The sequence below is a fragment of the Tursiops truncatus genome, chromosome 1 (genome assembly GCF_011762595.2).
Source record: "Tursiops truncatus isolate mTurTru1 chromosome 1, mTurTru1.mat.Y, whole genome shotgun sequence".
NCBI classification, from domain to species: domain Eukaryota; kingdom Metazoa; phylum Chordata; class Mammalia; order Artiodactyla; family Delphinidae; genus Tursiops; species Tursiops truncatus.
Window position 1 is genome coordinate 148065809 of NC_047034.1, and position 24807 is coordinate 148090615.

The 24807-nt window shown below is 55.1% G+C and overlaps 2 protein-coding genes across 8 annotated transcripts in view; both read right to left on the reverse strand.

Annotated features, from left to right (window-relative positions):
* Nucleotides 1-4072: 4072 nt before the first annotated feature.
* Nucleotides 4073-9975, reverse strand: ARTN (artemin; the record flags this gene model as incomplete). The annotated part of the gene is made up of 2 exons (XM_033836900.2): nt 4073-9667; nt 9741-9975. Coding segments are annotated over 2 exons (702 nt in total), but the record flags the coding sequence as incomplete, so codon positions are not given.
* A 5150-nt stretch (nt 9976-15125) lies between these two features.
* ST3GAL3 (ST3 beta-galactoside alpha-2,3-sialyltransferase 3) overlaps nt 15126-24807 on the reverse strand; it is a 236812-nt gene continuing 227130 nt past the window's right edge. For 3 of the 7 annotated variants that reach the window (XM_033867823.2, XM_033867819.2, XM_073790893.1), the window contains 3 exons: nt 21735-21881; nt 21410-21556; nt 15130-16200 (listed from right to left, as the gene is read on the reverse strand). In XM_033867823.2, the coding sequence (XP_033723714.1) occupies nt 16111-16200; nt 21410-21556; nt 21735-21881 (384 nt within the window). In that variant the 3' untranslated portion in view covers nt 15130-16110. Of the gene's footprint in view, nt 16201-21409; nt 21557-21734; nt 21882-24807 lie in introns of all 7 variants that reach the window. The other 4 variants (XM_033867822.2, XM_073790892.1, XM_033867828.2 and 1 more) reach the window with 4 other exon arrangements.

The following is a 24807-nucleotide window of genomic DNA, read 5'->3' on the forward strand; positions in this document are numbered from 1 at the left end:
CCTAGGAGGACGTGACTCAAGGGGCCGGTGGGTGGAGCTGGGAACCCAGGCTGGAGGATAAGGTACGTGTTGGTGGGGCGGGGGGAGGGGGTGCTGGGGGGGCAGAGGTTACTCCGGTGCTTCGCTGGCGGCACGACCTGGGGCCCAGGAAGGGGGCCGTCTGGGAAGGCGTCCGCACTACCCTGAGAAGGGGGCTTGGCGCGCCTCAGGAATAAAAAACGATGGCTCTCGGGGCCACCCAGTGAGCAACTGGGAAACCACATACCATGGACAGTGCTTGGAGAATTTCATCGGGTTCTTGGGAGCAACGTCTCTTTATGAGTAATTAAAATAAGAATAGCTCACATTTAAGTGCTAGGAACAGTACTTTACATACCTTAGGTCCAAATTCTTCTTTTTTAATTTATTTATATGTATTTTTTGGCTGCGTTGGGTCTTCGTTTCTGCGCCCAGGCTTCCTCTAGTTGCAGTGAGTGGGGGGCGGGGGGCCCTCTTCATTGCGGTGCACGAGCTTCTCATTGCAGTGGCTTCTCTTGTTGAGGAGCACTGGCTCTAGGTGCGCGGGCTTCAGTAGTTGTGGCACGCGGCCTCAGTAGTGGCTTGCAGGCTCTAGAGCGCAGGCTCAGTAGTTGTGGCGCACCGGCTTAGCTGCTCCAGGGCATGTGGGATCTTCCCAGACCAGGGATCGAACCCGTGCCCCCTACATTGGCAGGCAGATTGTTAACCACTGTGCCATCAGGGAAGTCCCCCTTAGGTCCAATTCTATCAACAACTCTGTGGTGGGTATTTTCATTCACCATTTTCAGATGAGGAAACTGAAGTTGGGGAAAGTTGAGCTTATCTTGTCCCTGGGCACACAGCTAGGGTAGCAGAGATCAGCCACAGATCTGGTTGGCCGCAGACCCCAGCAGTCTCTACCCCTTACTCCTCCACCTCACGTTTTATTAACATTTGCCAGCTTTCCCAGCAGGGAAAAAAAAAAAAAATCAAAAGGGAAAAGACCTCTGTACTCTGTGTTCAGTGGAGGAAGCTGGCATTGGCTATAGCCGCTGAGGCCTGAGAAGGTGGATGAAGGCTTCCCTGAGGAGGAGAAACTTGATCTGAGCTTGAAGAACACCGCGAGAGACTGGGGAGGAGGGAGCTTGATTATCTGGTAAGCATGAGCCCAGTGGGAATCTAGTCATTCAACAAATCTTTATTAAGAAAATGTTTGAGGGCTTCCCTGGTGGTGCAGTGGTTAAGAATCCACCTGTCAGTGCAGGGGACACGGGTTCGAGCCCTGGTCCGGGAAGATCCCACATGCCTTGGAGCAACTAAGCCCGTGCGCCACAACTGCTGAGCCTGCGCTCTAGAGCCCATGAGCCACAACTACTGAGCCCGCACGCCTAGAGCCCGTGACCCACAGCAAGAGAAGCCACCGCAGTGAGAAGCCCACGCAATGCAACAAAGAGTAGCCCCATTTGCCGCAACTAGAGAAAGCTCACGCTTAGTAACGAAGACCTAACGCAGCCAAAAATAAATAAGTAAATAATTTTTAAAATAAATAAATAAAAATAAAAAGAAAGCCCCCACACAGCAAAGACCGAATGCAGCCAAAAATAAATTAATTAATTTATAAAAAAAAAGAAACTGTTTGAAGTATAGCTAGTAATTTGTGCTCGCTTTAAGGGGATGTCTGTGGGGGTGAGGAAGGGAGAAGGGATGAGGTTGGAAAGACAAGTTGGGAACAGTAGACTCAGTTGGGAACAGTTTACACTTTATCCTAAGTGCAATATGAAACCATCATGGGGTTTCAAGTGGGCAGTGATGATTGGATTTGCATTTTAGAAAAATATATCTATAGTGTGATACATTGAAGGGGAAAGAGTAGAGGCAGGGGGGATTTGGGAGGAGGAAACAGGAAGTCAAAATAAAGTAACTGATTCCAGGTCTGTGCATAGGGGTGTGAAATGCCTGGCCCTGATACTGGGATCTCATTGTGCATGTGGGGGGATGGGGGGACGGTTAAGAGAACAAATTCTGGACTTAGGCCTATGGTCAAAACCTGTCTCTGCCTCTTTCTAGCCATAAGACCTTGACTTCTTCTGAAACTCACTTTATAAAAAACAAGAACAGTAATTCCTGCAGTGAAGGACAAGCTGTGATGGTGTATGACTAGGGTTTGGCCCAGAGGCCACAACTTTGTCAAAGTGAGTTTTCTCCCTGCTTCCAATCTAGGGCTTCTTCCTGGTGCCTGGGGGTTCCCCTGGCAGAGAAAGAAGCCAAGTCTCACCAACAGTGGCTCCTGAACATGCTTTATAAACTCACCTAGGACAGACAGATTGAAGTGAGCCCCAGGCAGGGTTGGGGGCATTTCTGGGTACCAGAGCAAAGGGGACTTCCAGGAGACATGGATGGCAATCCAGGATAGCTTAGAGCCAATTGGGGAATGAATCTTTGGGAACTAGTTACAGATGGGTTCTTCTCTCCTCTGAGAGATAAGAATAGGACATATAGGGGCCAGAACCTGTGACAACCCTGGGAGGGGGTCCCCAAATTCAGGAAAGTATTCCAAAGCCCAGGAGAGGAAGAGAAGGAGCTTCTGTTGGTCACCTGGAACCACTAGCAATCCATGTCCATGACAAATTAACCAGTTTGAAGTTTTTCAGCTTTCTAAAACAGTGTGAATTGAGGGCCCTCCTGTAGTTAAGAATTCTCAGGGGAGGTTGCCCCCTTTCCACTTAGTACTAAAGTTAATTGCAGGCAACTTCTTTGTAGTCCCCTGGTTTGAGGGAAAGAGGTTAGGAAAAGGAGGGGAAGGTTTATTTCTAGTTTGCCCTAAGTGTGGGCATAGTCCTTTGGGGTGCTGGCCTTACGGAGAATGTTCCAAGTAGACCCCCACCATAAGCTCATGGAGCCCTTACAAACCAATTCCCAGGTCCCCCAGGTAAGGAAAATGCCTTCAAGGTGAACACCAACTACTGAGCTTTGCTTACTTTTGTAGTTTCCTGCATTCATTCATCCATCCATCCATTCACTCATTCATGCCTGAACATTTCTCATGTGTTTGCCAGCTCACGGACACATTAATCTTTAAAACTATATGTTTTGTCTAGTATTTTTAGTTGTTTTCAGCAAGAAGCTTAGCCTGAGTCTCTAGGCCACCATGTTGCCAGAAAACCCAATGGGCAGTTTCAGTCCTTATGTGACTTGATTTTTCTGCTGCATTTGGCCCCTTTGACCACTCCCTCCCTTTGTTCTGTTTTGTTTTTTTCCACCACTCTGGTCCCTCCCTTTTGGTCTCCTTCACAGGCTTGTCTCTCCTCCTCTCCCTGTTCCTTAAATGCTGGGTCTCCAGGCCTTAGCCTCTGCTTCTCCTCTTGTTCCTGCGTATCTCACCACTCCCTTGCCTTTGATCTGTGACTCCCCCATCTCTCTGGTCCAGACTGTCCTGAGTTCCTGACCCTCAGACCCAGCTGCTGCCAGCCTCCTTGCCCTCTGAAGGTGTCACGGGCACCTCAAGTTGAACACAGACAAAACCCAACTTATGACTTCCCCTACACTTTACCCCCAACACAGGCTAAAAATACTCCATCCCCTATACTTCTTACCAGTCACCCAGGCCGGACTCCTGGAAACTCTCCCTCTCATCAGGTCCTCACAGCCAGTTCATCACCGAGTCCTGTGGATCGTGCCTCACATCTCTCTGTCCTTCGGCACTGCTTCTGCCCTAGGTCAAGGTACCCGCATTTGTTGCCTGAACAGCCCTAACTGCTCCAGGTCTAACTGGTGCCCCCCTGCCTTGCCCCTTCCAGTCTAAACTAGATACAGCAGCCAGTAATTCATCTGAAGCAAGTCTCTAGGCAATCACACCTAAAATCCTTCAGTGGCTCTACCCGAGACCAAGTCCGAGCTCCCTGGTGTAGCACTCTGGGGCCTTTATGATCTGACTTTTGTCTTGATGAGGGTCCTCCCCCAATTCTACATGAAATTGCTGGCTCTTCCCTGCCTTTGTTCATGCTGCTGCCTCTGCTGAAGGCTGTGTGTCAGACAAGGACCCGTCAGGAGAAACCACACAGTAAGCACACAGGGACAGTTTAATATAAAAATCTTAAACTGTAATAGGGGATTGAAGGAAGGAGGGATTGGCTAGTAAGAAGCGAAGAGAACGCTAAAGAACACAGGAGTAGCAGAGTCCTAGGGCTGAGATAGAGCCCAAGGGAGAGGCCCTCACCTCCCACTCCTGCCCAAGGCTGAGTCCCGACCCTGCTAGAGAGGGCATGGCCAGTGAGAAGGGGGAGTTCAGAGCTAAGAAGCCATGAAGGCGATAAAGGACAACCAGTACAGGCCCAATGCCCCTTATCCACCTTGTGCAAATATTTCATTTTTCAAGGCCCAGTTCAAGTACCGCCTCCTTCACAAGGACTTTCCTGGCTCTTCTGCCCCTTCCATCTGGGTAGAAATGATTCCTTTCCCTTTATGAGTATAGAATCCTCCCCGACCCTGACATACATAACTGTACCCTAGCCATCCTTCTACTGGGAGACTTAGGGTGGTTGATTGCATTTTCTGTTTACTTGTTTACCCCCACCTAGGGTTGCCAGAAAAAATCCAGGACACCCAGTTCAATTTGAATAGCAGATTAACATTTTTTGTATAAGTATATCCCAATTATTGCATGAGACATACTTTCTGAAACTCCAGTTTAACTGGATGTCCTGTTTTTATTTGCCAAACGGGCAGCCCTTCCCCCACCTCCACCTCCACCTGTGGTCTCCTTGATGGTAGAACATTTTTCTAGCTGACCTCAGAATCCCTATAACTGGCCCAAGGCACTACTGTTAGTGCTCAATTAATGTTAAAAGGTCACAGGGCTGAGAATGACTGGAGGGAGTTGAGGCTGGAGACAGAGACCAGTTAGGAGGATGAGCAATAAACCATTCCACCAATTAGGAAGACTTCAACAGAACAGCATTGGGAAGAGAGAAAGTGGGATGGGCTTGCAGGATCTAAGGATCTGAGAACTAATGGAAAAGGGAAGTGACAAAGCTCAGGGAGTCTAGGCTGTTGTCCAAGTTTCTGACTCGTGTCCCTGGATGGAGGTTGGAGGTTGTCTCTCACTTGGGAGGGAACCCTGGAGGAGGCTTCGAGGCTGGAGAGCAGGGAAGCTCATCGATGTGGGGCTTAGAGCAGGTAGAGAAGGGTGGAGAGAGCATCTGAAGGAATGAATGGAAGACATCTAGGGCAGGTAAGTTCAGTTTGAGGTTTCTGAGGCTATGCAGACAGAAGTATTGGAAATACAGACAGAGCTTAGGAGAAAGGTTAAGCTGGAGGTACAGTGAGCGCATCATTAGCCTGGAGGCGGTAACTGAAACCATGGGAGTTGGTGACATTGCTCAGGGAAAGTAAGATGGGGAAGGAAGGTCTGTATCAGAGCCCTGACGAACACTTAAGAGGCAGAGAAAGGAAAAGGAACCCAAAAGGAGTTTGAGAATGAGCAGGGTAGGAGAAAATCCAGGAGAGTATGGAATAGAGAGTCAAGAGAAGACAGGTGTTCCAAGAGGGCTGACAAAGTTGGGCGCCCCTGAGAGTCCAAAGGACTAAAGGCTGAGAAGTGGCCTGTGGGTTTAGTAATGATGAGGCCACTGGGGACCGCAGCAAGAGCTCTTTTAGTGAAGGAGAGGTGGAAGTCGATTAGATATTTATATATTTGTAATCACAGTGTCATTTTTTTATGCTGTGATATATTCAAGTGAGTTTAAATGCAGAGGGAAAGAAGACATTCAGTAGAAAAAGGATGAAGCATAGGGAGGCTTGTACATAATGGAGACAGAGAGCCCTGATATGGGAACCTGAGCACAGACAGAGGAACTAATCTAGCTGCAGGAGGACATTGATAATAGTACCCAGAACAGGGCAGGAAAGCCCAAGGGCCATGGACTCCTACGGAATCTCTGAATGAGCTTCGGAAAGTCTGTGGGCTCCCTCAAATTGTCCACCAGATTTACACATTGGTGTTTTTTTCAGCAGTGAGGTGGGAGGTGGGAGGTGGGGAGGATCCTTGGCTTTCATCAGTTTCCGTAAGGACTGTACAACTCCACAACAGGTTAGGCACCACCCCTGTGAACAAGAAAAGTGATCTCACATGGCACAAATTCTCTTAGATCTTTTCTCTGATCTCTCAGCTTTCTACCCTACCTTTCCTTTTCAAGATGAGGCCTCGGTTAGGCAGCCAGTCCACATGAACTCTCCGGGCTCTCTAGCTGGGGGAAATGCAGCAGTCCCTGGACAAGAGAGGAGGAACGCCATTGGCTGGGGCAGGAGGAGCGCATGGATCCCCGAACCTTGATTCCTGGATGAAACTAATCTAGAGGGATGTTTGGGTGACCCCTGAAGCTGGAAAAACTGTAATTTCAAAGTCATCTGTAGTTTTCTGTCTTGCAAGAGGTGGTGACTTGATACCCCTTTGGAGGAGACCATACCTTAGTTCTGGGAAGATCATTCAAGTGGGCAATGTCATTTTGCAAATATGAAACAGACTACAGTCAAAATGGAGAGTCTGGGGAACACCCTGGCGGGCCGGTGGTTAGGACTCCACACTTCCTCTGCAGGGGGCATGGGTTCTATCCCAGGTTGGGGAACTAAGATCCTGGAAGCCTTGTGGTGCAGCCAAAGAAAAAGGAGGTTCTAGAGCTACCTGTGGCTCCCGAGGAGCAGAAGTGCTCTACCTGGTGAGGTCACGTGCCTGGCGACCTCTGCTAAGTTGTAGGCAGAGAAGAGGAGCTCTGCAACTTGTTTGAAGAAAACAGCTTCACTTATTTTTAAGAGGGATTTGGTTCATTGTGGGCTGCAGATTGAGACTAGTTCTTGCGGGAATGTGTTCCTTTTGGAGAAGCTGCTGTTTCATCCACAATTTTGTAAGCTGTCGGGCACAATCTCTCTGGGCCCCAGAATGCAGCCTTGAGTTGGGGGGACCCTACTCCCCAAGGACTGACAATCTGGGGAGTGTTGAGAGCTAGCGTCTTTGGCTGGAGTTCTGACCTGGCTCTCTCTCTGAGCCTTGTCAGACGTGGCTTCAACCCATCTCCTGTAAGTGGCTCTGAGAGCACAGATGTCCACTAAGGGGTAGGGCCTGGAGGGTCTGAGAACTCTGCCAGGCTTTCGAGTCTTTCCAGCAGGGGCTCCCTGGTCGCAATGACCCTGGAATTGACAGAACGCGCCCTTCACCCCCAGCCAGGACCAGGGCCCAGGCCTTCATGAGGTGTCTCCAAACTGTTTGGCACTGCTGCCATTTTCTTTGGCTCGAGGTGGGGGTTGGCGACTGAAGATCCTGAATCAGTTTGGAGGCAGAGAGAAGGGCCAAGGGGGTGTTTGAGGGCAGCACGAGAGCACCAAAGTTTTGGGGGCACCTAGAACTGGGGCAGCGAACACAGAAGAATGGAAGCACAGACTTGTTTCTCCTCCTTGACCCGGAATGCATACAGCCCTCAGAGAGCCCGTGCCAGCTCCTCACTGTAGCCTGGGAGAAGGGGGCCCCTGTGCCAAAGCGGGCAGGCGCTTAGGCAGCTCGAAGGAATTTTGGTTAATGCGGTCAAATGCCTGAGGGATCCCAGCCTCAACTGCCTCACTCTCATGGTGCCTCGTGCACCCCTGGCTGCAGCTACTGCCTCTGTCCTCACAGCTGCCAAAATCAATCTCCAGCCCAGACCTGCCTCCTCAGCTCCAGACCAGTACAGCCCATTGCCTCCTGACAACCCCTCTGGATGTCCCATGGTTCCTCAGACCCAGCATGCGTCCAAACACATATCCTGATCTTATTTGCAAAGAAAAAAATCATGTAGGACAAATTCATTGGGCCCAGGAAACAAGTTTTCACAGGACACACACAGAAGCTCAGAGGGATTGCACTGACTTCTTAGCTATGACTTGGGGACAGTGTGGAAGGCCAGGGTCAGCATTAACTGCTTCTTCCTTCCAGATGAGAGTGTGTACCTGTTAGCTTCTTGTCCTTTTCATACTGTTTGCCAAACTGAATTTAAATATTATTTATGTAAATTATTTATTGTCTGTCTCTCATGGTTTAAGCTTAAGAGCAGAGATCATGGGTTCACTTCTGTATCCCTGCTGTCTACCCAGCATCTGACATAAAATAATAAATATCTGTTGAATGAATAAGTGACTATCCTTGTTCATTACCCAAGATGCAGGTCTCTCTAGGCACCCTCAGTCTTTTCCTGCTTTCTTATCCCCATGATGCTCTGTGCTTCATCCCCCCAGACCAGCCTCCCACTGCACCCTCTTCCCCGCCCTCAGCCTCTTCATCACTTGACTTGGGCTGTTTCACGGAATGTGGGTAGTGAGCTCCCCGTGCTGGGCCATCTGCAAGCACAGGCAGTATATGCACCTGTCAGGGTGGCCTGGACTCTGATCAGTGGCAGTGGGGCGGGGCAATGTATATGGTTTTCTGCATCTTCACCATGAAACAAGGCTCGCAGCATGCCAGAGGTCTCAAGGGTATGGCTTTCTCCACCAGTAACCCCAGGCTCCAACCGCTGGGGACTGTGCACGGGTTGTGAGTTGGCTGGCCTGTTGGGACTGGTGAACACACCTTTGTCACTCACTCTGCCTGTGTTCCATGCCCCTCGTTTCCCAGAGCTGCTGGGTGGGCACAAGCAGTCCCGGGCCAGGCCTATGACTGCTGAGTGCGCCTGAAGTTGTGAGTGGGATGGTCAGGGAGTGACCTCCATCCGGCCCCCACAGCCCAGCAAAGGATCTGACAAACCACAGAAATAAATAACTTAGAAGTAATAAATAGGGGTCCAGCTCCCACGAGTGAGTCCAAGGCCCACTCCAGCACAGGCACTTCAGCAACACAACTGCAACGTGTCTCCAGATCTGTCCCCCCAGGCCTGGGCTGAGGCTGCGACCTGACACATCTGGGTTCTCCAGAGGAGGAGTCCTGGGTCCATGGCCTGGTCACTGCCAGCGTCTGTGCGCAGTGGGTCCTCGGGTCTCCACAGCTGAGGTTTCTGGGGTCTGCGGGGCTGAGGCCGGCAGGGTGAGAGCCCTGGGGCCGCTGGTCAGTCGTGCCTCTATCTCCGCAGGGCTGATGTCCGTCACTCACCCGGCTGAAGCCTCCGTCTCCGGCCAAGGCCCCTGGCCGGTCCCAGGCAGTTAAACCCACAGGTAAGGGTGCGTCTGCACACCCTCGGAGTGAGCCCTCAGCCCAGACAGCCGCAGGCAGTGGCCGAGAGGCGGTCCACGGTCCTCCAGGTGCTGTTGACGTCCATGAAGGAGACGGCCTCGTAGCGCGTGGGTCGGCAGCAGGGCTGGCTGACGGGCCGCGGGCCGGGGGGCGGCCGCAGGGCCCCGGCGCCCAGCAGGCTGGCCAGACTGAGGTCATGCGGGGAGCGCGCGCGGCGGCAGGAGCCGCTGCAGAAGCGGAAACGCACCAGCTCGTCGGAGTGGTGGCCCAAGCCGAGCGCGCGCACCGGCACCAGCTGAGAGCGCAGGCGGCAGCCCCGCGCCCCCGCGGCCCGCGCGCGGCTCCCCCGGCTCCCGCGGCCGCCCTGGCCCCCAGCCCGCGCAGCGCGGGGCCCTCGGGGGGCAGCGGGCGAGGGCGAGGGCGCGGGCGGCGGGGGCGGCAGCCGCCGGGCTCTTCCGCCGCACAGACCGGCCGCGCGGCCCCCTGGAACGAGACGCAGTCACGCGCGGGTCCCCGGCCAGCCCGCCCCGCCCCGCGCCCTCGCCCTCTCACCTACCAGGCAGGGGGCCCGCGGGGGGCGCCGGGGCCGGCGCGGGGCCTTCTCGGGGGACCGGGCTGCTGGGCGCGGGGCCCAGGGAGGCCTCGCCCTCGGCGATGCTGCTCAGCAGGGCCAGAGCGGCCAGGGTAGGCCACAGGGCAGGCTGCTCGGAGAGACGAGGTGGAGCCTCAGGGGGTAGGAGGAAACCCTGGTGGGCGCAGGGAGGGGCTGGGGCCGGATGGAAGGGCTCGGGTTGGAGGATAATGGATCAGCTGTCCCGGGGAGCCCGGGTAAGGAATCACCACCGGAGGGCATTGACCTTACTCCTTCCTCCTGGCCCCTCCCTGACCATTCCCCCACCTACTTCTGACGCCTGCCCAGGGAGCCCTGCTCTCCCTCCCTAGTCAAGCCACCCTTCTTCGATACCAGGTGGGAGTTACTGGGAGAACCACTCACCTGCCGCCTAGGCCGGGGCCAGAGGGGCAGCACAGAAGGGCTTCCACGTCCAGGCTCCATCTCTGTCAACACCAGGAACTCCCATCAGCCGTAGTTGACCTGTTCCCCCACCCTCCTCTTGAGGCAGCTTGGAACATTGAGAGATGAGCTATCCTTTGAGCAGGTCATCTCTCCACTTCAGCTTCTCCAGATGAGGGACAAGGGGCTTGGGCAGCTGGGCTCAACCCAGCAGAAGTGGCTACATGGAGAACCTATTTCGTGGTGCTTTGCACCTGTTCCCTCTTTCAGACCTCACAACTCCATGAGGTAAATGGTGTTATCCCCATTCTCCAGATGAGCAAACAAGGCTCGGAGAAGCTCAGCAATTATCTAAGGTCACGAGGGTAGACCCACGCAGCCGTGCGGGGAAGGGGACCTTCCTTGATCTCACAGAGAGCCCTCTCTCCATGCCACAGAGGAGGAAGTTGTGGCCTGGGGGAAAATTAGGGTGCTTGCTGGTTGACCTGAGTTATCTGATGATAGTGAGGCCCAGGCTTCAGCCTGTGCTGCCCACCCAGCAGATGGTGGAGGGTGATGAGCCCTCTAGGAACATGAGGCCTGGGCCATGGCTCCCTATGGCCACTAGGGGGTAGCATTTGCCAAGCCTGTGGACTCAAACGGGGGGTGGGCTTTTCCCCTACCTTCAGCTAGACTCAGGCCCCAGCAACTCCCTGGAGTTGCTTCTACACGAGACTGGCCTCTGAGAGCTTAGCCACCCTGAGAGCTGGTCCAGGTCTGTACCGCTTCCAGTTTCCCCTGGATCTGGCAGCCTGGCCCTGCTCCTAGAAGTTTCCCCCACGAACCATCCTTCCTGAGCCCAGCTGGGCTTTCGGAGTCCCACCAGGTTTTGTGAGCCCACATTGCCTGGCACTCCCAAACACCTCTCTGGAGCCTCATGAGCCCTCACTAGCTGGCCTGCTCTTTGGTCCCAGCAGTCACCTCCACCCCGACCCCCGAGCACACAGAATGTCTGCATACCTGTGGGCCGGTCCTCCCTGGTGAGGTCCTCCAGGGCCAGGTGTGCTCGGCTAACGGAATACGGGCCTGAGGAGCCAGGCTAGTGACTGTTCTCACTGATGGAGGGAAAGCCCGGCAAGGCAGGGTTAAGGCCCCCTGCACTAGGGGGAGCCCAGGAGCAGGTCTCTTGGGACATAGGCAGCTCAGGCCCTACGTATCCCTCCCGGCAATCTGGGGCCACTTGGTCCTCCAGCCCTTGCCTTTCCTCCCCATCTACCAGCCCCCGATACTCACCACGGGGGTTCTGTGTTGTGTTCTCCTAGGCACCTTTCCTGGGACCAGTGCTGGGCTTTCCCCTGCAGCTCGAAAGGCTCATGCCCAGGGCTGTGCACCTGGCAGTGCCCCTTTTAGCCAAAAGCTTGGCAGCTGGTCTGAGCCCTGTAGCAGCAGCGGAAGCCTCACGTTACAGCGGGCCAGCAGGGCTAGCACAGTCCAACAAGCGACAAGAGGGACTGCGGGGGGCTGGGAGGGGCGGAGAGCTGCGCAGCAGGCCCAGGAGAGGGAGGATGTAAGAAAGGACTGGAGGGGGACGACCCTGGCCGCTCCCTCTAGCCCCTGGGCTGGGACGAGAGGTGGGCAAACAGGTCGGCTTACCGCAAGTGCAGGGCTCTGGGTCTGGGACACAGCGAGGGCTGGGACCCCAGGGACCTGCTGGTGGTGGAGCCCGTGGACCGTGTCTGGGGGCTGGGCCCAACTCCATCCCTCAGCAGCCTCATGCCCGCCGCTGTCCGGTGTCAAATTCCAGCCCCGGCGTCACCGGATCCTGGGGTGGGGCCCGAGCACCCCCCGCCCCGCCCCACCTTTCAGGGCTCACCTGGCCATTCCACCCTCTGGAATCTGGTCCCCCTGGCTCCACTAGGTCCCCCGAGGTGGGGTGGGGTGGAGAGGCTGGGAAGGGCCACCCAGGACAGAGTGGAGAACCCAGGCGGCGCAGCGGCATGGACACTGAGTGTTCGAAGTTTGTAGACACTGGGAGTAGGGAGTTGGGAGGCCGGGCAGAGGGCGGGAGAGGGAGGGGACAGGCCGGTCCCTGCCTTGGCCCACCGGCCTTCGGGTTCCCGCCGTCCTGGCTGGCCGCTCTGCACTAGATGCTCTCTCTGATCCACCGCTAGTTTCGTCTCCCAACAGACCCACTGCATTCTTTGAGTCCGAGAGGCACTGACTGCGCTGGGGCTTTCACGGTCTGACCCGGCTCCTGCGGCGCCGCCGCTCCCCTCCGCTGCCGCTTCTCTCCGCTGCCGCCTGGGGCTTGGAGTACAGACACACCTGCAAACACCGCTGCTCAGCCTGGCACAGCGGTGCTGGTAGGAGTGGGTGCCAGGGGCTGAAGAAGGGGAGGGTCCCGGCGGAGGAACTTTTGCACTGAGGCTTGAGGTGGGAGCTGGAGGCTGGTATTTCAGATGCCTAATTATGGCAGTTCGGCTGGTGGGTGGGATGGAGGTTGGATGGGTAACATGGATAGAGGTAAGGAAAGGCCAGATCCTGTGTGTCCTAACAGGGAGTCTGGACTTCATCCCAGTGGTACTGGGGACCACTGAAGGGTTTCAGGCAGGAGAATGGTGTGATCCAACGTGCATGTCAGCGGCTGGCTCTGGCTGTGGTGGGGAGGGTGGTTTGGAGGTAGTCAGGAGGCTGCTGGGGGAGAGAGGATTCTGAAGCTGAGTTGTGGGGAGAGTGCGGGGCCTTGTGCGCTCTTTCAGGAACACATCTTTTTGAAAACTCAGTTGGTGCCTGATTGGATGGGGTGAGGAAGTAGGATGGCATGCCTTTGGCCTGGGTGACCGGGAGGAGGGGCTGCATTCTGGCAGCTGGGGCTCCTGAAGGAGGGGTAGGTTGGGGGCAGGAGCTCATCAGTTCAGTGTTGGACGTGCGGGGCTGGAGGGCCCTGAGGATTATCCCAGTGGAGATGTTCAGGAAGTGACTGAGTTCGTGGCCTGGAGCAAAGCGAAGAGAACTGGGCTGGAGATGGTAATTTGGGAATCGTTGACCAACTGACATCTGGAAGCCGTGGGTGAAGCTGACAGTGCTCAGGGAACATGTGTGGGCCAGCTGCACCCTGGCTGTGCGTCTGAACCACCTGTGGGCCTTTTAAAACTACCTGAGTCTGGGCCTCACCCCAGACCTGAATCAGAATGGGCATGTGCAGTTTTCCACATCTGCACAGGTGACTCTGGTGTATGGCCGGGTGGAGAACCGCAGCTTTTGGGAGGGCAGGTGATGTGCAGTCGTGGGGACTAGAAGCCAGACTTTCCCAGGCTCGGCAGGACCCCTGTGGGACAGGAGGCCAGGCGGTGAGCAGCTCTGTGTTCTGCTGCCTCCCCAAGCTGGCTGCCCCGGGGGGTGGGTTCTGCCCCAGGGCTTTATCAGCCAGGGCTGCTGCTTGCTGGCATGCAGCCTATGCCCTGCACAACTCCAGGGGGCGCCATTCACGTAGGACACAGGAAGCACTGGAGTTTGCATCACAGTGGCCTCGTTTACAGCAGAATCGAAGGGAGTTTCTGGGTCTCCCTGTCCCTCCGTCAGAGCCGCACTTTCCCCTCGGCTGAGGAGGCTTCTGTCTGAGCACAAAGCGCAGCAGTAGAGGGGCACGTGGGAAGTCAGAGGGAATGGCACTTGGATTGGGATGTCAGGTAAGAGGTGACGGGGCCAGGCAGCCCCACCTGTTGCCACGTGGCAGCTCTGGCAGGAAGCTCACTCCCAGGCCTATGGCCTCCGGGGCAGGAGTGCGTTGGCCTTTCTCAGGCCTGCCTGGGAATGCTGGGGAAGGGACAGAGCAGATTCCAGGGCTCTAGGGGGTAAGGTTGGGATGTCCTTTCTAATGTTTGCCAGAGGGGCTTCCCTGGTGGCGCAGTGGTTAAGACCAATGCAGGGGACATGGGTTCGAGCCCTGGTCCGGGAAGATCCCACATGCAGCGGAGCAGCTAAGCCCGCGAGCCACAACTACTGAGCCCACACGCCTAGAGCCCGTGCTCTGCAACAAGAGAAGCCACCACAGTGAGAAGCCCGCACACCGCAACGAAGAGTAGCCCCATTCGCCGCAACTAGAGAAAAGCCCACACGCAGCAACAAAGACCCAACTCAGACAAAAATAAATAAAAATAAAATAATAATAATAAAATAGGGCGTCCCTGGTGGCGCAGTGGTTGAGAGTCCGCCTGCTGATGCAGGGGACACGGGTTCGTGGCCTGGTCCGGGAGGATCCCACATGCCGCGGAGCGGCTGGGCCCGTGAGCCATGGCCGCTGAGCCTGCGCGTCCGGAGCCTGTGCTCCGCAACGGGAGAGGCCACAACAGTGAGAGGCCCGCGTACCGCAAAAATAAATAAATAAAATTTTAAAAAATAATAATAATAAAATAAATTTTTTAAAAAATAATAAAATAATGTTTGCCAGAGGGGGCCTAGAGATGGGCTGTGCCTTCCTGTTCTGTGCAGAAAGAGGGGTCCTGAGGGGAGACCGGGTGCCTGTGTGCTAAGGGGGAGGGCGTGTCTTTCCAGGGCTCAGTGGAGCTGCCAGGAGTGGTTTAGGTCTGTGTGCTGGGGGCCCGGCCGTGCAACTTTCCTGTGCTTGCAGGAACCTCTGTCCCTGTAGTGCTGGGGCTGTGGTGACCCAGTGGCACTGTGCACGGGGTGGTGCTTCAATCCCCTGAACTCTGGCTCCTGTAGGAGGCAGCAGGGTAGATTCTGGGGCATGTCCTGATGCCCCTAGACTGCCTCTCTTAAGGCAAAGAGGGTGCAGGACGGCTATAGGACAGGAGAGGCTCCAGAAGGCCCCTAGGTGGCTACCCAGGTCCTGTAGCTAACATGAGAAGTGAAAGGGACCCAGGAGGGCTGGAGAGATGGCCCTTGGGTTTAGCATACTTGCTGAGGCCCCAGGTTCCCGTTTCTTCCAGGAAAGTCAGAGGAAGCAAGAGGAGGCCAGGTTCAGGGCAGAGCTTTATTGCTTCCATGATGGCTGCTCAGGATGCCTGCCACAGCCTGGGTGAGGTCCTTGAGCCTCGCTTCCCTCTGGTCCAGGCTAAAGGCAGAACCCAAGGACCTGGCAGTCTCACTGCTGAAACCCAGAACAGCTGCCACGTTGTCACCCCAGGCCTGGGGCGCTGTCCTCTGGGTCGGCTGCAGCTGGGGGGGGAGGGGCATGCCCATCAGGTTGGGCCAGGCCTCACCGCCCGAGCTCTGAAGTTCTCTCCACTCAAGCCCAGGGGCGTCTTGTTGGCTTAAAGGATGGCTCCAGCGTTTCTCTGTGGGACAGCTGGGGGCTGCTGAGTGGGACTATCTCATCTGCTCCCCAAGAAAGGCCAAACAGTGTCATGAGCCAGAAGGGGCTGGCCTGAGATCCTGCCCATCTCCCTGTAGCCCCAGAGCAGGGCACAGGCTAGTCCTGGCACTCCCACTCTACAGGGAGCCCATTGGTACCACTGCCTGAGGGGCCCTTTAGTGGGTCTTCTGCACGGTCAGTAGACCAAACTTGACATCTCCAACCTTATTGAAAAATAAATTATCCCTACCCTCCCCCCACCCCAACTTCACAAAATGATAATACACTGAACACTGATTGGAGAAATGATTCTGGCAGCAGCCTTGCTGCCTAATGTCCGCCTCCTGCATGCTGGGCCCGCTGGGCATGGCCAGTGGCCTCCTGGCCCTCTGGCTTCAAGGACCCAGGCTGAGAGTGAGGCCTAGTGCTGGTCTCTGAGGCTGGGCTCTGAGCAGACACAACTCTGGCTGCCCCACCAAGGCCTCACCACCCCTGGGGCCACTTGGCACTGTCCTTCTCTGGGTCTGAAGGCTCCCACACCTCTCAGGCAGAGCCAGACCGAGGCCAATGAAGTGGCAGGTGGCGGTGGCTGGACTTCTGTGGCCGCGTGCTGGGTCCACCTCAGATGCCACTGGTTAGGTCAGTTATGACATGCGCTTTCACCAGCTTCCGCAGAAACTCTTTCTCTCGCTGAATGTTGTGCGTCCAGGACTGAAAGGGAAGATGGAGCAGTGGTCAGCTGGGCAGCCCAGGTGGCTGCTGGGATGGGGCCCTGCTAGAACGCAGGTTCCCAGGGCTCCACGCCCTCTTCCGACCACCGCCCTCCGATGCTCTGACTGTGGGAGGTCTGCCCTAGAGGTGCCACAGCTCACCCTCCTCCCTTCCCAGGACCTGGAGGAAATAACCTTCTAACCCCTTTCCCCGGCCTCTTAACTTCTTCCAAGTCTTAGACATGTAGGCTTTCCAACCTTGTTCTCACTCCTTCCACCTGTCCTTGCCTGGCGGCTTCTCCAGGCCCCTAGGTCCTAGGCACCCTGAGGTCAGGCAATGTGAGTCACTTAGGTCCGGCCCAGGCCTGGGCTTGGGCCCTGCTGGAAAGAGAACCGTGTGGGGCGGCTTAGTCATTCTCTGGCCTGCTGCAATCCACTCTCCAGGCCTGGGGGCAGCTAATGAAATCCTGCCTCTCAGACCAGAGGAGCCAGGGGGCCAGAGGCTCATCTTACGGTTAATATGAAAATTGCAGGGAAGACGCTGCCTTCCAGGGCTTTCCTGCAGAAGACTGCACCCAGGCTCAGGTTCTCTCCTTTCCCTAGTGCTCTCACCAGGAAGCTGTGATGACTGAGTCTCTCAAAGAATGAAACAGGATTGAATGAATAGAGGAACGACGAAAGCCAATGGCCTTGTCACAGTTTGGACACAGCTGACCGCTCTGTTGCATCCGTCAGCACTGAGGCTCACCCTACGATGTTCACAGCCACTATACACCGGTGTGGAGAACTTAACAGCTCTTATCTGGTCCTTATCTGACCCAGTCAACCTCCTCCAACCTTCCAAATCTTTTCAGTCTGAAACTTGGGCAAAATCTCCTATATTCGTCTCCTTTGAACACCCCCTTCAACTTCCTGTGCTAACCACAAACCTGGCTGCCCCCAAGGACAGCATCCCCCAGACATGCTCTTTCTTCCCGCACACCCACACTCATGGTGCCTGGAGGGGCAGGCTCTTCCTCACTCTTCGCTGCTGCATCTACACAACTGTCCCTGTGTACTCCCTTGAACCTCTTTGACTCCTGGCATTCTCCTCAGCCGTCTGCAAACTGCCCGTCCGTGTCTCAGACCACCGGGTGACTCACCCTCATTCCTTGAAGATTCAGACATCTGGCTCACTGTCTGTCTTTGAAGGCAGGGACTGATTGGCACAGAGTAGGTGCTCAGGACATATGTGTTGAATGAAATTAGATTTTCCAGGTAAGAAAATGCAGGCATGGAAGAATGGCGGGGCCAGGATCCAAAAGAGCACAGAAACTCATACAGCTCTTTACTTAACCCATGCCTGCATCACTCCCCAGGAAGAAGTAACCAATCTGATGGGTCAGTTTCAAGAACACCCACTGGGAGTCCCTGAGGGTTGAAAGGTCAGCAGAGGACTGGATATCTGATGATATCAAGGAATTACTGTTAAATTTCCAGGTGCGATAATGGTATAATATTGAAAAAAATCGTCCTTATCTTTTAGAGAAATTTACTGAAATGTTTATGACTGGAATGATACGATGTCTGAGACTTCTTTCCCAATAACCAGCGGGGAGGGGAGGCATGGGAGGAAGAGCAGATTGAGCAACACTGGCCGCATGCTGATACCTGGGGGAGGGAGTGACGGTACGTGGGAGTGCAGTATTTTACTCTCTATACTTTGAAGGTGTTTGACAAAGTTCGTAATAACAGAGTAAACAAAAAAGTCTGCCTGGACGCATCTCTCTCTTGGACCAGGCAACACCGCCTCTCTGGCGCTCTTTTCCCAATCTCTCCCCGGCGCACACAGCGCAGGAGCCTACAGTGCTCTCCTCGCTACGCCGCCTGCATTGTCCCCGGGCTGCGGCAGGATTCTGGGAGCCTCACCAGGACCCCTGACTCTGGATGCAGAGACCACGCTCGCAGAGGAGCCTTCCTTCTCACAGCTCTTTTCCCATCTTTATCTCTGTGCCCCCGGGGTTCTGCCCTGACCATCGCACGTCCTCCTCTGTCATCTCCCTGGGAAACCTCATCCGTGCCTCCCCTGTATCTGAACAAGCAGCTGTGCTCACGACCCCCAGATCCTCATTTCCAGCCCAGATTTCCCTCCCATGGCAGACTCTCGTGTGAGCCCACTTCACTCTCTGGCTCCTGCCCAGTCCCTCGGGGCTGGTACATCTGACGGCCACTTCTCAGCACACATCTCCCGGGACTTCCTTGCAGTGCTGGACATTGTAGGCACTCCCTCCTTTGGTCTCCACGACCTTGCATCTTCTTTTTTTTTTTGGCCACGCCGCACAGCTTACAGGATATTAGTCAGCAGTGAAAGCACAGAGTCCTAACCGCTGGACTGCCAGAGAATTCCCCAACCCTGCGACTTCTAACCCTTCTCTACTCTCTCTCCTCCTTTATGTTTTTTGTTTTGTTTTAATTTTTTGGGTGCGCTGCGCAGCATGTGGGATCTTAGTTCCCCGACCAGGGATCAAACCAGCGCCCCCTTCATTGGAAGTGTGGAGTCTTAACCACTGGACCGCCAGGGAAGTCCTCTCCTCCTTTATGAACGCCTCTGACACCCCTCACATAGCCCGCCGGCATTCAGTCCTCGCCCCACTGTCTTCACATCCCCAGGCTCTCACTGGGCCTGGAGAATGGACTGATCAGTCAGGTGGAGGTGAAGCAACGGTGGGGCCAGGGCACAGAATGGTTCACTTGCCTTCTGAAGACACCCTGATGTGACAACAGGGACCCTACATCCAAGCAACAGCATTTCAGTGACTTCCCTAGGGTGCTGAGAGGTAACAAGAGTAAGTAGGGGTGAAAAAATTAATATTAATAGCAGTGGCTAACACGTATGGGCGCGTATCATGGCCAGGCCTCTTCTATACGTCATCACAGCGACTCTTTCCCAGGCCTAACATTACCCCTTGTATTGATAAGGAAAGGAAGGTACAGAGCCAGGCTCTGAACCCAGGCCATTTGATTTCATCGCCAGCACTCAGCACTCCTCGTGGAGGTGGTGCAGCAGATGCCGTGAGCCTCAGAGCCAGATGGTTCTACAGGATGAGGAAGGGGGGCGGGGGCAATGGCCTGACAACTGAGATGTGGCAGGTGGCAGAAAGGGAACAGCCTCCACTAGGGCACCTCAGGGAAGGTGGTGTCCTTCCACTTCATTCCTGCATGGAGGCCACCTCCAGGCCTTGCTGATTGAAAATCCTAACCATTTCTTACCTCTGTCTTCCCATCAGCACTGAACAGTTCCAGTGCAGGATCCTTCATCTCTTGCCTAGACTGCTGAGACAGTGTCCCAACTGGTTTCTGTTCTTGCCTGGAACCCTCTAGGTCATGCTGCAGCCACACTGACCCGACTGCATGCTAATCTACAGCCTAAAACTGGTCCATAGCTCCCTCCTGCCTTCAGAGCAACGTCCACGCTCCTTACCGTGGCAGAGAAAGCCCTTCGTGATCCGGCTACTGCCTACGTCTGCGGCCTCTCACCTCCTGCCTAAAACTTTTACATACAGTATATATAAAAGGAAAATGCAAGAGACCAAACATAGGAGTAAACAGAAGCCAGGGGGCAGGTAAAAGCAGTGAGAGCAGTTTGCAGTGGGTGCTGGCAGGGGATGAAGCAGCAGGAAGATATGTGAAGAGAGGCAGAGACAGAGAGACCACCAGGGTCCTGGTGAAAATGAGGCAGGGCTGGAGCCACTGCTGAGGGGCTGAGACAGGTCAGGGGCTCTCCCGGACCCAAGATGAGATTTCCACTCCTGAACCCCATTCCAGGCAACAGGAGGCCCAGCTGTAAGGCTATTTCTGGCTTCTCAAGAGATTCCCAAGTCTCTCTTATTTCCTTGAAATAACTCGAAATTACTCGAGCCCGACTGAATGAACCCAAAAAGCCTAAGACAATATGGATGGGAACGGAAGCCAAGGATGGGGATGTGAATCTCCTGGGAAACATGTGGAGTGAGAAGAGAAGACTTCTAGGATGGAGCCCTAGCTAATGCTGACTCTTAAGGGACGCACCGAAATCCAGGACACGGAGGAAGAGAATGAGAGAGCCTGGCGAGGGAAACAGGAGCAGCACTGAAATGACCGACTCAAGGGTCCAAGCAGGAGAGCGTCTCAGGAAGGGCCGGTCAACACAGAAAGTGTTTCAGAGCGATCAGAAACGACGGGACTGACTGATGCGTGTCCCTTGGACTCAGCAGCCTTGAGTCACTGGTGAACTTGGTGGGAGGCATGTCAGGTGAAGGGGGAAGCCCGGCTGCGAGGGGTGAAGGGTGAGTGGGAGTGAGGAGGGCGAAGGGGCAGAGCACCCCTGGGGCTGCAGTTTTCTCCAGTTTTCTCACGGTGGAGGGGGTGGAGGAGGGGAAGGAGGGAGGGAGCTTTGGGGAGCATAAGGCCTGAACAGTGCAGTGGGGTTGGAGATGGGCATGTGAGAGACTGATGAGCAGGGACGAGCGCTGGCTGAACCATGAGTCTGCTCGGACTCCGGGAGATTGACACTAAGAACCCTCGCCACCCAGATGCAGGAGGAGAGAAGCTGCTCAAAGCACAAGCTCCAGATGCCCAGGGTCCAGGCTGGGAGCAGCGGGAGATGAGCGGTATAAGCGAAGGGTGCTATAAGAGGCGCTTGGATTTTCCACATGGGCTCTTGCTGTGAAGGGACAGGTGCCAGGAGAGGCTAGCTGACTGGGAGAACTTAAGGTACCTGAACATATGAATCACCCGGGAAGCAGCTCTGGGTGCTAGAAAGCTTTAGTGCTTGGCCACGGGGAAGGGTGGAGGAGGTATGGGGGCATCCTGGCACGGAGAGGTAACGTCTGTGGGTTGTTTGAGGGGGTGAGGAGGTCCTCTGAGGGAAGAGGAGAATCGAAGCAGAGAGGAGGGCTGTGAGCTTGCTCCAAGATGGGCATGTGGTGGCTGGGGAGCAGCAGGGAGGAGGCAGGGGCTGGACCAGGACAAGGAGAGGGCCAGGGAGGGGAAGTTCAGGGAGAAGGGCGCTTGGTGGGCAGAGCCCTGCGGGCCGGGATGGATGCCTTCCAGGGAGCTCTGAGCAGCCAGACCCGAAGCTGGCTCGTCCCTCGGCCGTTCGTTTGTACACGCGCGGTCAGAGGCTGTCCTTCCTGCTGGCACTTAGCCCTCCCTCGTCCTGCCCAGGGGCTGCCCCCCGCCCAGCCCTGCACCTCTTTGATGGCTGCCATGCGCACGGTCTCATAGTAGTGCAGGGGCGCATTGGGTGTGCTCATGTCGTAGCCGAAGCCTGCAACTGCCACCTCATCGCAGCCGTGTAGTGCCATGGTCACTGCCACACTGCCGAGGGTCGGGATGTTCTGGATGGAGGGCAAGGGGGTTCCGAGTGAGGCGGAGACCCTCAGCGAAGCTCTCCAGAGCTGAGCTCTGCTCCTGAGAACTGAATCCTCTGTCCCCACCCTGCCGCCCTGTCCTTCCTTCCCAGGGCACCTCTGGCCCAGGTCCCCTTCTCCCTCTCCCAGGATCCAGACATCTCACCCCGCGGCCCATGAGGCCGTTGTTGAAAGGCAGTCCGATGAGGGTGAAGGCGGCTTCCTGGATGAAATATGGGTTGAGGATGCGAATCTCAGGGGGTTCCTTGGGCACCCGAGTGGCCACAGATTTCCAGAAGCCATCTGACGCGCTCTGTAGACACAGCACAAGTGGGCATGAGCGGGCACACAGCTTGTGATGGGACTGGGTGAGTGGTGGGGACCCAAAGTGTGTACAGGCTAATGAGAAACAAGGTGGGGGGCATAAGGTATATACAGGGAGCCTGGGGCATGGGGAACAAACACGGCTGGAGGACGGACGACCTGGTGGGTGCTGGGGACACAGGATGTGTGGCAGAGACAAGGTACACGGTAGGGCACAGCGAGCACACAGTGGGGCCAGTGTGGATGGAGGATACCAAGTGAGCTGCAGGGCGGGGCACAGGGCGTGGGGCACTGGGCTGTGCTGCTCTGACCTTGGGCGGGGGGGTGGGTCTTGGGCCACGAGGAGGACCCAACGGCCCAGCAGTACCCCTCCCCTTCGCCGCTACTGAGGGGCCCAGGAGGAGCCTGCCCTCTCTCTCCTATCTGCTCTGCTGGGCTCGCCTCTTTTCCCTTCTGCTGAATTTCCTCGCTCTCAGTCAACTGTTCTAAAGTGAACCTGAAAAATAAAGACAGAATGTGAGCTCGTATGGCAGAGCAGAAAACAGCACTCCAACCCCAGTTCTGCCACCGATGGAGCTGGGTGACTTTGGGCAGGTGACAAGCTCTCTAGGCTTCAGTTCTTTAATTGCAGAATGGGATGATTCTTCCCTGAGGGATCTCAGTACCGGATGGGAAAGGCATCAGCTCTGAAACAAACCTGACACCCCAGGGTCCACTCCAGGGCCACAAATTCCTCTCCTTCTACCTCTCTCCCTTCCTCTAGTTCCCAGCCCTGCCTTTCTGTTCAGTACACGAGCCCTCCCTGGTCTAGTCCCTTGAGTATATCGCTTCAGCCACTCTCTCGTGAGCACTCTCAACTCCCTGCCCCTTGTCATTCTATTGTCCTAGCCCAGGGGAACCATGAACTTAGATCAACCCATACATCCACCTTTCCCACCCTTACAGCTGGGCTCCTGAGTACTGCTGGAGAAAGTCACAAACCAACCCTGTAGGCTGGAGAGATGTCCCAGGGATGTCCCATAGCCTATGTAAGCAACCCCTCTGTTGCTGGACATCTCAGTTGTTTCTGGTTCCCCCAGATCTGCTCCTCCTTCTGTGTTCCCTAACCTCTGCTGTCCACTCCATCTTCCAAACCAGAAGCCTGGGAATCGACTTTGCATCCCTCTTCGTCTCTCCAGCTCGTACTGTCCTACTGGTCATCTGGGTCATTTCGATTCTATTTTCTATAGAATCCCACGGATCCATCCTTTCTTCCCAAGCCCACCGCTACCACCTAAAGTCCAGGTCTCATCATCTTTCAAATGGACTGTTATAATGAGGCCATGTCCAGTGTCTGTCTTGTTGGCCACTAACCGCCCCCAGAGCCCAGTAGAGTGACTGGAAAAGTACAAAATAATTGTTGAGTTCAATTCACCCAAAATGAGTGCCCAGAATGGGCCACTTCTGCCTCCCAAACCACTTTCTGCTCTCTGCCAGAATGATCTTTCTGTATACAAACCAGATCACATCACCACTGCCCACAGGAGATCAGAGATTTTTAGCCAGTAATGCTGCCTGCTGCTCCAGTTTTCATTTCAGCCCATCTTAAGTCCGCATCTGCTGATTCGTGCCTCCATTCTTTTGCTGATGCTGCTCCTTCTGTCTCTAATGGTCTCCCCGCCTCCACCCACCTGATCCACCCTACTTGTTTCTTAAGACTCAGCATCTTCTCCTTTCTCATGTCTTTCCTGAATACCTTCATCCCAAGGTAGAAATGACCTCTAACCTTTGGGAGGTGATAAAATATGGAGTTAAGATCTGCTATAGGGGCTTCCCTGGTGGCACAGTGGTTGAGAATCCTCCTGCCAATGCAGGGGACACGGGTTTGAGCCCTGGTCCGGGAAGATCCCACATGCTGCAGAGCAACTAAGCCCGTGCACCACAACTACTGAGCCTGCGCTCTGGAGTCCATGAGCCACAAGTACTGAGGCTGCGTGCCGCAACTACTGAAGCCTGCATGTCTAGAGCCCATGCTCTGCGACCGAAGCCACCGCTGTGAGAAGCCCACGCACTGCAACACAGAGTAGCCCCTGCTCACCGCAACCAGAGAAAGCCCGTGCACGACAATGAAGACCCAACGCAGCCAAAAATAAATAAATAAAATAAATGTATATAAAAAAAGATCTGCTATGCTTTGAAAGTTTGTGGCCCATCCCCGCCCCCCAATTCATTTATGTTGAACACCTAATGCCCAAGGTGACGGTATTAGGAGGTGGGCCTTTGAGAAGTGATTAGGTCCTGAGGGTGAAGCCCTCGAGAATGGGATCAGCGCCCTTACAAAAGAGGCCCAAGAGATCCCTCGCTCCTTCCACCAAGTGAGGACATAATGATTTATGAACCAGGAAGCCCTCACCAAACACCAAGTCTGCCAGTGCCATGATCCTGGCCTTCCAGCCTCCAGAACTGTGAAAAACAAATGTCTGTTGTTCATAAGCCACCCAGTCTGTGGTATTTTGTTATAGCAACATGAGCTGACTAAGACAGAAGATCCTTGGGCCCAGATCCAAACTCAGCTCTGGTCACTCAACTGTGTGGAGGCCTTGGGCAAGAAAACTATCATTTCCCTATGGATAAACCAGGGATACTAAGGGTATTTATCTTGTGTTGTGAGAACTCAATGAGATAATTCAGGCTGAGTGCCCAGCTCACAGTCACTGGTCAGCTCCTATCACCACCGCCATTAGCCCCAGGGCAGGGGCTCACATCTGATTCATTTCTGTGGCCCAGCAGCGCAGCACTGGGCGCGGGTGTGTAAGGGGACATGAACTCCATCCCGGCTCCTCCACTGCCCTCAGCATCTCTTCAGGCTTGTCTTCTGCGGCCTTCAATGGACTGTCTGCTCCAGCCACCCCCTCCTCACATCTCCCCGTCTCTGG